General features: G+C 36.7%; 2 protein-coding genes across 2 annotated transcripts in view; both read right to left on the reverse strand.

Annotated features, from left to right (window-relative positions):
* Positions 1 to 5,476, reverse strand: part of LOC107747975 (sodium-dependent lysophosphatidylcholine symporter 1-like) — a 14,099-nt gene extending 8,623 nt beyond the window's left edge. The window contains exons 1-8 of the mRNA XM_016562616.1: positions 5,396 to 5,476; positions 5,064 to 5,183; positions 3,917 to 4,038; positions 3,564 to 3,699; positions 3,148 to 3,226; positions 1,813 to 1,985; positions 515 to 605; positions 219 to 340 (exon numbers count right to left, since the gene is read on the reverse strand). Coding sequence (XP_016418102.1) covers positions 219 to 340; positions 515 to 605; positions 1,813 to 1,985; positions 3,148 to 3,226; positions 3,564 to 3,699; positions 3,917 to 4,038; positions 5,064 to 5,183; positions 5,396 to 5,476 — 924 coding nt within the window. The remainder of the gene's footprint in view (positions 1 to 218; positions 341 to 514; positions 606 to 1,812; positions 1,986 to 3,147; positions 3,227 to 3,563; positions 3,700 to 3,916; positions 4,039 to 5,063; positions 5,184 to 5,395) is intronic.
* A 4,232-nt stretch (positions 5,477 to 9,708) lies between these two features.
* Positions 9,709 to 11,985, reverse strand: part of LOC107747988 (sodium-dependent lysophosphatidylcholine symporter 1-like) — a 20,230-nt gene continuing 17,953 nt past the window's right edge. The window contains exons 15-22 of the mRNA XM_016562639.1: positions 11,797 to 11,909; positions 11,496 to 11,639; positions 11,296 to 11,401; positions 11,077 to 11,189; positions 10,776 to 10,919; positions 10,505 to 10,681; positions 9,832 to 9,875; positions 9,709 to 9,720 (exon numbers count right to left, since the gene is read on the reverse strand). Coding sequence (XP_016418125.1) covers positions 9,833 to 9,875; positions 10,505 to 10,681; positions 10,776 to 10,919; positions 11,077 to 11,189; positions 11,296 to 11,401; positions 11,496 to 11,639; positions 11,797 to 11,909 — 840 coding nt within the window. The 3' untranslated portion in view covers positions 9,709 to 9,720; position 9,832. The remainder of the gene's footprint in view (positions 9,721 to 9,831; positions 9,876 to 10,504; positions 10,682 to 10,775; positions 10,920 to 11,076; positions 11,190 to 11,295; positions 11,402 to 11,495; positions 11,640 to 11,796; positions 11,910 to 11,985) is intronic.

Genomic DNA, 11,985 nt, shown 5'->3' on the forward strand with positions numbered 1-11,985 from the left:
AATTATAAATCCCTTACCAATAGTATGAGAACAAGATGCTGGAAATATGCTCTCAAATTTGTTGCGTGAGTGCAGAAGAGGGCAAAATTTCCCTGAGCCATCTGAAACAAATATTCTTATCATCTTGACTTCTGTCATACTTAATAAAATCCATTTGTAGTCTCTAAAACTGTATGGCTATCAAATAATTCATTATTTTAAACAGAAAAATGGCTTACCTGGAAGGCTAATGAAGCAAACAGGAAGCCAAATACAAGCCGCACATATGGAGTATGGCCCACCATCATCTTTATACCAGTTAGATAGGTGACATTTATGCGATCCAGTTTACTCAGAGGGGCTGAAATGAGAAGTAGACACATGCAAATCATTATATTAGTCATAGTCATTTGGTCAAGAAAATTATAGCTATAGTTACATATATTTTTGTGTATGTGGTACTCTTAGTGAAGGCTGAACGAACACAACATCAGAGATTTATCTGAAATTTTAAAGTTAACTCATCTGGACCTACCCAACTGCTCTTTCACTCCAAGAAAAAGCACGAGGCAGCACAGGAAGTACAGCATTCCCAATACTAATGCTCCAGTCAAATAGGCTCTTCTCTGTAGAAATTAATAGACAAATGACACTACCGTTGAAATGTTTGGGATAAGAAAGGTTTTTTAAAAAGTTAATACTTTTATTTAGCAAGGATGCATTAAATTGATCAAAAGTGAGAATAGAGACATTTTAAATATTACAAGAATATTGTACTTAAAATGAAGAATTTTTACTGAAAAGAGGTGTTCTACCATCCAAAGAGGAGGTGCAACCAAAAATCAACTTTCAATTAGAAAAGGTGCAGCACTCACTCTTGAAAAAATCCAACTTTATTGGTTAAAATACATGTGACATTTCAGCCAGTATCCAGGCCTTTATCAGACAGGCCTGGATACTGGCTGCAGTGTCACATTTATTTTAACAAATAAAGCTGGATTTTTTTCAAGCGTGAGTGCTGAACCTTTTCTACTTCATATAAAGAACCCTGAAAAAATATATCACTTTTTCCACAAAAATATGAAGCAGCACAGCTGTTTCCAACACTGATAATAATAAGAAATGTATCTTGAGCACCAAATCATATTTTTGAGCGTATTAGAATGATTTCAGAAGGATCTGAAAAGTCAGCTTTGCATCACAGGAATAAATTACATTTTAAAACACATAGAAATGGAACATTGTAATAATATGTCATAATATTACTGTTTCTACTGTATTTTTGACCAAATAAATACAACCCTAGTGAGGATAAGTGACTTCTTTCAAAATCATTCAAAAATTCTTACTGACCCCATACTTTTAAATAGTAGTGGATATTCATACACTTTGCTAAATTAAAACCTGGCAACGTCACAAACTTGAGACATTGAAGACATCGAAGTGAGACAATTGGGAAGAACAATGCTGAACTTAAAATACCTTGTCTAAAGTGTCTGTTTCTGGCACTATAACAGAAGGTACTTGGTTGCTGAGTTTAGACATGCAGTATATGGTTTCTAATGTCATATTTAAAGTATGATATTTATGATATTTAAATCTGGAGGCACTACATTCTCTGGTACAACAGTTCCAGAGAAACGGCCTACATATGCTCAAAACAAGGAAGTATCTTATCCTCAACACATGACTAAATAATGAATTTAGGAAAAACAGTTGCCTTGATAGTTCACAGTCAATATGTGTAGCCATTTCACAAGCAATAACTAATAACAAATTCCACTATCCATATGTGCTTGGCACAATGGGAATAGGATGTTCTCTGTGCCTCACTGTATTTTGTAGAGTGTCAGATATGTCATCCAGTGAGTCTGTGTGGTTCCCAGCAGGCCCTTCCGTGTCATTCTGTAAACTGCAGACGTGTGTCCTCTTGGCATGGTGCACCCCCACTATCTGACCCTGAATGGCAGCTCCCGCCAGTGTAGCGAACACTTCCATGCCCATTCCTGTATCGTGAGAGAGAACAGTTCTTTTTTTATACAGGAAATAGATTTCAGTTAAGGTTATGCCCTATATATCCAAGTTTCTGCTCTCTATTTCCACTATCTCTGGCTGATGTTTCTTCGCTGAGGAAGTGTATCATCATGGATAACAGAGAGCTATTGTTCTCTCTGTTTGCAAAACCATAAAATTCCAAGCTTTTTAAATATTTTTCAAACCAATTAAACAAGATTTTGTCTAGCCAACATTCAAAGTTTTCTTTTTTCTTTGCTTTTCTTTATTTTTTATTTTTTCATTTTTGAATGTCTTTGAATATCAATTCATTTTTTAAAGTTATATGTTGGGCCTTTTTTTTTGGATAGGACAGTATACAGATCAGACTGGAAAGCATGGGGCGGAGAGAGGGTAACAGGATCAGCAAAATACCTTGGGCCCAATCAAACTCAGGTCACCAGAGGCAAAGCTGCTGTGTATGTTGGAGCTCTGTCCATGAGGCTATTGGCTCCAACCAGTTTTTGTTCATTGTGATTCTACTTCCTTATATTCAAATTCAAATAGCAATTCAAAATTTTTCACCATTTAAATTTTTTTGAACGACCTAGTTTTTGAATTCTTCCTATGACGTTGTCTGATTCGAACAAAACATGCTATGTACCATCTTGAGAAGCTCCTGACAAAAAATGATCAAAAGAATGATTATATTAATATATTTAACCATTTAGCAGATATGGGATAATAATAACAAATTGGCCTATATCTTGTGAGTATATTTTCAGAAAACTTTGTTCACAAGGACAACAGGTGACAATGACTTTCTGATACTAGGAGGGACTAACAGCCATTTCTAAATGATCAGCCATTTATATGAATGGAAACGATAGATGAAGGGTGCAATACTGGTGTTTTACACTAAGGTAATATAAATCATTTTAACTGCAATCTTAAATCAGTGTGAATGGCTGGATATTTTTCCTGATTTCTTTTCAGTTGTCCCTTTTGGAACTAGCATGTATTTTTGTAAGCTGTTTCATCAAACTATAACTTACAGTATCAGTGGAGATTCAATACTATTGACTTTGCAATAAAAACATAAAAATCTAGAACATAAGATACTTGGCAATTCTTTCACCTAATCATCTATTGATGCTTGCGGCTATATTTTCTTACTGTAACCAGTGGCTGAATCACGATCCTTCTGATTCCCCCCCAGAAACATGTTTAGGGAAGAATATGGCACATGGTAGCACTGAACAAGATAGAGACAGGGAAAATTGCTTTAGAGTCAGTTATGAATCATATAACACATTATATAAGCAAACAGTTGTCTGAAAATTACAGTGGTGAGTACCATATTTAATTCTGGAGTACAGTATGCTATCACCAGGTTGACATCATAGTGACACTGCATATTTGTTTGCAGTGTATGCTGAATGTGCATTCTAATGTATTACTGAATATTCTAATAAAAAAATTAGAAAAAAATTCAATTTAAACATCCCCCTATGCAGGACCAACATCTTTTATTCTAAATCTGTAAAACAGCAGTTAACACAGTGGGCAGATAATGGTAATAGTGGGCTTACACTCATGAAGGTGTCAAACAGACAGCACCATGTGAAGTACCAGCCGAAACTGAAAGCAGAGGACATGGTGTCCTGTGGGGTATACCAGAGCATAACGTATGATAGGACCCCAAGTGGCATTGTGAACACAATCCAACATAAAGAGCGAAGTTGAGCACAGAGTAGATACGCGGCACATAATGTTGCAGATTCTGCATTTTTAAAAGAATCCATTTGAGTACAGTATGCTATCATTTATATGATCAAAACTGGTAATATGAACATAAGCAGCCTCTGGTCAAACTGTGAAACATCTAAAAGAGAGTTGAGGAAGTGCGTCACACCCAGTCTGACATTAACTATACACGCACCAAGGAATAAGTTTGCCAATTCTGGTCCGGCCACTCTTGCTCACGGCATATCCAATCAGAGGATCCGAAATGGCATCCCAAGCTCGACCAAGGAAGAGAATGATGGATGCAGAGAAAGCTCCCATCTATAACAAACATATGAACAGAAGAAAATTACTGTTTTCTGTTCAAATTCACTGTGCCCCATTTTTGTTACATTTTGTAGCATGAAAATGCAGTTACATATAAAATAATGTTCCACCAAGCTGTTAAAATACACAATGTATTAACTTTCACAGGACCTTTCACATGTTCCTTTCACTTCCTGTGCTAACAGTTTAGCTAAATACTGTTGAATGTGGCATGCAAACATGACATGCAAATTCAGGAAGAGTTACGCAGAAGAGTTATGGAGCCTCATGCATTTTATAAATGCTCAGCTGTTTTTAGAACCACAGAGCACACAATTATTGTGTTTCACAAACCGCTTGAAACAGCCCTCAAAACAGCACACAAGGAAAGTGAATGCACAGGGTTTGATGCTACAACCTTTCATTTACCAGCCCAGATCTTTAACCACTAGGGCTACACCACTCTCAGAAGGAAATTAGAAATCAACAGACAATAGAAATACATAATCAATGTAAGCAAATAAGACAAAAAAAAACATGATGAGAAAAACATCAGGATATTATAAAAATGTTTTTATTGTCTCATCGTTTGTATTAACTATCACATTTCTGCTTATATTCTAATGGAAAGTGAAGCTCCGTTAAGTAATACAGCAGATTGCATTATATTAAGTTTAAAAGTGATCACAGAATGTCATGTGACACATTTACACAGTTAAAAAGTGAGCAAAATATAATGTAAGTCATCTGTGCATTTGAGTGCCAATATCACTGATATTACTGTTGTATAGGATGATTTCCTGGATCACTATCAAAATGAATGGGTGTGGTAGTGTTAAAAACCTAAAATGTTTTTCCCTAATATATACTTTCTTCAAAATTGAAGGTCAATGTATGTAACACAGCCTCTTTGATTATATTTTATGCATAAGATATATATTTAATGTGATACCATGCGTAAAAGGCTGGTGTGAAACTGAATTTGTAGAGTATGTTAGAGGTTCTTCTAAAGACCACAACTTCTATCCTTTCATACTTACCTTCACAACATCCAGTAAAAAGATCTGCATGAAAAAGCCCTTGGCGGTTGCTGTCATTTGATAAGGCATTCCTCCAACTGCATAGCAGAGTTTTCTGGATAAAGGGATGCCAGGAGTTTTCTGAATCAAATCAACACGCATCAACTTCACATGAACGATTTTGTGAATTATGCTATATTTCAACGTTAATACGAGAAATAAAGCATTAGTCTATTCTCAAATGCTAACTGTTTTAAATTAGCAACATCTTTAAGTTTCCTCGATGCTGAAGAGCTGTAATTTACATCATCAAAACCTGCGGTTTACAAAGAATTCTTTATAAAATGTCATACCGGTTGATTGTCGTCATTTTCCGTGGCACAGATGTTGTCGTCTGTTTGCTTGTCCAATACATTGACACTATTGTTGGCCATCGTTCAGTTATCTAAGAGTTGCCCGTTATAGTTTACTGCCTCTTATACATGTTGCAAAGTGGGCGTGGCTCTTCCTCTGATACCCATTTCGCAATATTGCTTTAAAAAACAATGTATTATTTTTCTACCTGATAAATAATCGTAGTGAATAATTGTTCGACTAGTGATGGAAAGCCGAAATTCTAGTCACACAAATAACACATTTACTAGTGTTTTAGTGTCAGTTTTATTCAAAATTTTCTGAACTTACATTTTTGTGAACTCTCGACTGCAAATTTCCAATATCGCTTTGGGAGTGTTTTTATTTGCAAATCTCATTTTTTTATTTGTGAATTTAATTCATGTTTGTGAAACTCTAAGATTTATTTGTGGATCTCATTCTATTTATTTCATTCTATTTATTTGCCAATGTGTTTATTTTTGTTAATCTCTTTACATTTATTTGTGGATCATAATCTATTTATTTGGAATTATGCAACAATTCTATCTCCATAGGATGAACAACTATATGCAATAATGTGCTCTAGCATTTGTTTATAATACTGCTCTGGAAAAATAAAATAAGAGGCCACTCCAATGTTTTCTTAAATCAGCATCTCTACATGTATGGCAGCTATTCCATTCTAGGCACACCTCATTCTGCTTAATAAAGTACTGATTAGGTAATCACCTCAACCAAATCTTATTTAAAGAGGAAAAGTATAAAAACCACTGCTGTGGTCATTACTATCCTCTTGTGACCAGCTGGCAAAAACAGTGCTAGTCGTTTCTCAAAAGTAAATGGAATCAAATAATAACTACTGACCATGGAATATTTTTTAACAGCTTAGCGCATGTTTAATACAGCTTTGTGCATCTGTCTTGACTCAGGAAATAAGTGTCAGGAAATCTTCATTTTAGAAATGTCTTACCAGTGTTTCCCCTGCCATTATATTAGGGGTGGGCGGACCCCCCGCACATCAAACTGACGTCAAAAACTTCACGTCCATTTGACATCCACACACTGCTGTTCTTTCGACCACCAAAATAATGACACAAAAAGCAATGCAATGAAAGAAAAGTTTTATTCAACAAACTTGAAATCAAAAATACAAATGTCAATTTAAAAAGAAATGCACCTATTCTGATTGTGAACAAAGATCGCAGAACAACAGATGAACAATTAGGCTACTGACGCTAGTCCATATCACGATCTGAATTTGATTAGCTGTGCAGCGCTACTTTCTGATTGTTTAATTCAAAATTGCCCAAATTCTGTGACATTCCGCATTATACAGTGAATTGTGGTTTTATGCCTGGATTCCGTGGTTCCTTCCGTGTTGTCCGCATCGCAGAAATCATATAGGGCTCTATATATATACTAACCAGAAATAGTCATATTTTATTGAAACACATTATTGTAAGTGTTAAAAGTTACCCAAGATAACTTGTTTAACATTACATGACATGCACCCACCTAAGAGTGACAGAACGTGAGCTGGACACAAGGTCACGGTTTGTTTTATGATTGTCAAACTAGCATAGCGCCATCTGGTGTGGTGTTAAACAGCAGAGAAAGCTCTGTCGTTGAATGGCCATTAGTAAGGACACGAGTGTGTGGATGTGAAATCAAGGTCATCAAGTGACATCAAGTTATTGACGTCAGTTTGATTTGGATATTTGACCTGTTTTTTGACGTCAATGTTTGATGTCAATTTCAGGTCTTTTGAACATAATTTGCCCACTGGGACACGTTTCAAAAGGAGATGTGGCAAATCAATGCTGTCCGAGGCCCCAGTTTAGAAAAAATGCTACTTAAACTTGATCAGGCTGACAAAGAATTCATATTATGCAATAAATATCAAGCAAACACACAAATGTAAACTGAATGTCAAACACATTCGCCTGCATATCCATTAAAACAATTTCAGTGTGAGTATTAACTTCATATTTTCACCCAAGAAATTGCTGTCCAAACTGACCTTAAAATTATGTTATACAGCATCTTGATCAAGTCTTGACTAACATTTGACGTCATATTGATTTCAATTGACATACAGGTGCCCGCAGGGGAGGCTCCTTCAGGAACATATCCTCTTTTCTATTTTACTTTTCCCGTCATTCCAAGTTAATTGTGAGGAAGCAACCAATTGTAGCGGTCTGATCCACAATACCAGAATCTGGATTCCCACACTAGCTGAAAAGTCTACAAACGAAGCTGAGCTGCGCCGAAAACATTCAGTCGATTGTTAAGATGGTAAGTGTCTCAGTTTTCAAGCGCAAATCTTTTCGGACTAGATTCGACACTTCATTAATAGGGGGAGGCCGAACACAGGTCAAATGTAGCACTTCCAATTTCTCAAATAAGGAACAAGTTATAAATCAGCTAATTCACTTCACACATTCTCAAATTAGTCTTTATTCCGCATGTGAGGAAGTAGGCTAGAGCCATGTGGCAAACAGCAGATTTTAGAGGAGAAAAACAAATTTTGAGGTAAGAAAGTAACTTTTTATACTTCAATTTTTTTGTGATGGCAGTCCCTGCTTTGTATGTCGTCTGGTGTGTCATGAGTGGAAGGAGCTGGTGGACAGTGCTGCACACTGGAGAGAGCGCTGTCGGAGAGAGGGGATCCAGCCACAAGATGTTTCCAGACCCCTAGATGACTGGCGCCTGTTTTACTTTAAAACTAAGAAAGGGTGTAATTTGCTCAAGAATCCCAGAATTAAGAAGACTGCAATAAGTGTCACTATTAAAATGTGATTTTGCTTCAGGTAACGTCACTTTTCTGATGTTCTTATTGGGTAAACTTAAAATCTAAATGAGGGGAGAGGGTGCAATTGCATTGCATTCATTTAACATAAACCCTGCTGTTGACAAATGTAGCCCGTCCCCTTTGCTATATACTCAGCCCAGCCATATCCCATATGTATCTATATTTATGACATATAGTTATCTCTGACAGCAATAAACAATGTTTTTAAAGTCTAGTTTACTTTAGTACTATTTTAGCTTGCATGAAGCAGATGTATTGTCTGTTTATATTGTCTGTTCAAGCACACAGCATGAAAACAGGAAAACACAGGCAGTTACTAGTTTAAGTCCGCAGATGTTCACCTCTCCTGCATCCTCTAGCCTGCAGCTCATTGTGAAGTACCTGTTACATAACATGCTCTCAACACTCACTTCATCTGTAGTCTTGTAATGTGGGTGTCTGGAGTAGCACATATCCACCTCCCACGCCACCTCCATGAACAACACGACAAGTCAACACGTTAATTGGTCTTAAATTGATAGTTCAGCCAGAAATAACAATTCTGCGACCATTAACTCAGTCATGTCATTCCAAAACTGTATGACTTTCTTTCTTCTTTGAAGAAAAACGTACTTTGACATGAAATGGATACAGTGGAAGTCAATGGTAACCAAAACTGTTTGGTTATCAACCTTCTTCTTTTGTGTTCTGCAGAAGAAAGCAAGTCAAACAAGACTGGAATGACATGATCTGGAGTAGCACATATCCACCTCCCACGCCACCTCCATGAACAACACGACAAGTCAACACATGTTAATTGGTCTTAAATTGATAGTTCAGCCAGAAATAAAAATTCTGCGACCATTAACTCAGTCATGTCATTCCAAAACTGTATGACTTTCTTTCTTCTTTGAAGAAAAACGTACTTTGACATGAAATGGATACAGTGGAAGTCAATGGTAACCAAAACTGTTTGGTTATCAACCTTCTTCTTTTGTGTTCTGCAGAAGAAAGCAAGTCAAACAAGACTGGAATGACATGAGGGTGAGTAAATAATGACAGAATTTTTTTGGGTGAACTGGCCCTTTAAGGCCTAAGACTATTGGCCACAAGATGGTGCTGTGCAGTTTTCTGCATGGCAATAAAAACATTCACATATTTACACATGGCTGTTTATTTATACACTTTTGCATCATTACCGCTTCTGAGAAGAAGTGCTGATGCAGAGAGAGTAATCAGTAAGGCATTCGTTGGTTAATTTCTCTGAAGTGTGTCAACTCTTTACACACAGCAATATTGTTGCAACCAGTGATACGCACCATATCTGTCTGGATATGGTGCAGAAATTACACACTGCACCTTTAAGACCACTAATGTTTCTCAATTCTGGCCTTGAGGCTGCAGAACTGCATGTATTAAATATCTCTTTTATTCACCTCGGGTGTAACAAGATTAGTGAAATTCCTAAGTGGTTTTGGGATCCCTACAGAGAAGGATTGAGAAACATTCACCCTGCACGATAAAAAAAACAATTGTTTATTATTAACAGTTCCAGAACCTGTGAATGTTACAAAAGTAATTAAATCCTTATAAGTAATGAAATGTGTCATAGTGAGTGATTACTTCATAGGCTCAGTTCTTCTTCTCCTTTCATGCTGGTCTCTGTCCTGTGTAAAACAGGCAGTGAAGACACAGTTAATACAGTTATTGCAACTTATGCAAAACTGTAACATAGTGTGAGAAAATGAAGACATATTACGCAGACATATTTGAACATAATAAGCAGTGCTGAAAATGAATGTAAAGACTTAAAGGAACACTCCACTATTTTTGAAAATAGGCTCATTTTCCAACACCCCTAGAGTTAAACAGTTGAGTTTTACTGTTTTTTAAAGTTCCTTGATTATTACGCCGGAATGAGAGTATAGTTTTTGAGCGAGATGCTAACGGTCTAATCCGATTCAATGATCTATGCTAAGCTACAGCTAAAAGTGCTACCGCCAGACCCGGAGATTGGCTGAATGGATTCGAAAACGGTAAAACTCAACTGTTTAACTCTAGGGGAGTTGGAAAATTAGCCTATTTTCAAAAATAGTGGAGTGTTCCTTTAAAATGAACCTTGGCCTAAAGTGAGTGTGAAAGCAGTTGTTTTTGTACAGATGTGGCAATGAAAAAATGGCAGTATTTTTGATAAGAAATATATGTAGAAAGAATTAACGTCTCATTCATGACTCCTCAACTCAGTCAGCTATTCTCGCAAAATAAAACCCTCAAGGTAATACAAACAAACACATACCCTGCTTTCTGTAATGCGTCCTGGATTTTCCTCCGTCGCTCTTCATTGATGGGATAGAAGCAAAAAATCACCAAACCAATGAGCAGCAGGCAGATTGGCACCGGAGCGAAGAGCATCTGCAGCGAACATATGACCTCTGGATTGTGTTTACAAGCACCAGACTTGTATCCTGCAAAGCTGAAGAGATAAGGATAACATTAAACAAACCATTGTAAAATCAATTGGAAACTTTAGGTTTTGGATTCAAAATCTGATTGGAGGAAGCTCTTACTGTAGTACCAAAGTAGAGATTCCAACAGACATGCCTCCTCCAAATTTGTTGAAGAAAACGTAGCAGGAGTAGAACAATGGTTCTAGATCCTGGCATGATGGGTTCTTGACTTTGAAGTCATCCACTACATCTGGCAACACTGACCTAAAATAAATAACTAACCTGGTTATATACAGCAGTTTGACAAAGTTAATATGGTCATAATGATAATAACATATATGATGATAATTGTGTAGGTTGTGTGTTGGTGAGGTGAGGGCTTTAAGAATGAAGAAGAGATATTTTATAAGAGTTACCTTACCAAGGGAGTAGATAGAGGGCTGCCAGACTCGTACCAGCTAACATGGACATAATAATGAAGACGGGTAAATTACTTTTCATTAGGGATATCACAATTAGAGCTGGGATATAAACCTGCAGAGAAGAGGAGAAAGAGGGATGAACTCTGGACTCGTGGTGGATTTCATATATATATATATATATATATTTTTTCATTGATGGGATAGAAGCAAAAAATCACCAAACCAATGAGCAGCAGGCAGATTGGCACCGGAGCGAAGAGCATCTGCAGCGAACATATGACCTCTGGATTGTGTTTACAAGCACCAGACTTGTATCCTGCAAAGCTGAAGAGATAAGGATAACATTAAACAAACCATTGTAAAATCAATTGGAAACTTTAGGTTTTGGATTCAAAATCTGATTGGAGGAAGCTCTTACTGTAGTACCAAAGTAGAGATTCCAACAGACATGCCTCCTCCAAATTTGTTGAAGAAAACGTAGCAGGAGTAGAACAATGGTTCTAGATCCTGGCATGATGGGTTCTTGACTTTGAAGTCATCCACTACATCTGGCAACACTGACCTAAAATAAATAACTAACCTGGTTATATACAGCAGTTTGACAAAGTTAATATGGTCATAATGATAATAACATATATGATGATAATTGTGTAGGTTGTGTGTTGGTGAGGTGAGGGCTTTAAGAATGAAGAAGAGATATTTTATAAGAGTTACCTTACCAAGGGAGTAGATAGAGGGCTGCCAGACTCGTACCAGCTAACATGGACATAATAATGAAGACGGGTAAATTACTTTTCATTAGGGATATCACAATTAGAGCTGGGATATAAACCTGCAGAGAAGAGGAGAAAGAGGGATGAACTCTGGACTCGTGGTGGATTTCATATATATATATATATATATATTTT

The sequence above is a fragment of the Sinocyclocheilus rhinocerous genome, unplaced genomic scaffold (genome assembly GCF_001515625.1).
Source record: "Sinocyclocheilus rhinocerous isolate Xijiao unplaced genomic scaffold, SAMN03320098_v1.1 scaffold1251, whole genome shotgun sequence".
Taxonomy (NCBI): Eukaryota; Metazoa; Chordata; class Actinopteri; order Cypriniformes; family Cyprinidae; genus Sinocyclocheilus; species Sinocyclocheilus rhinocerous.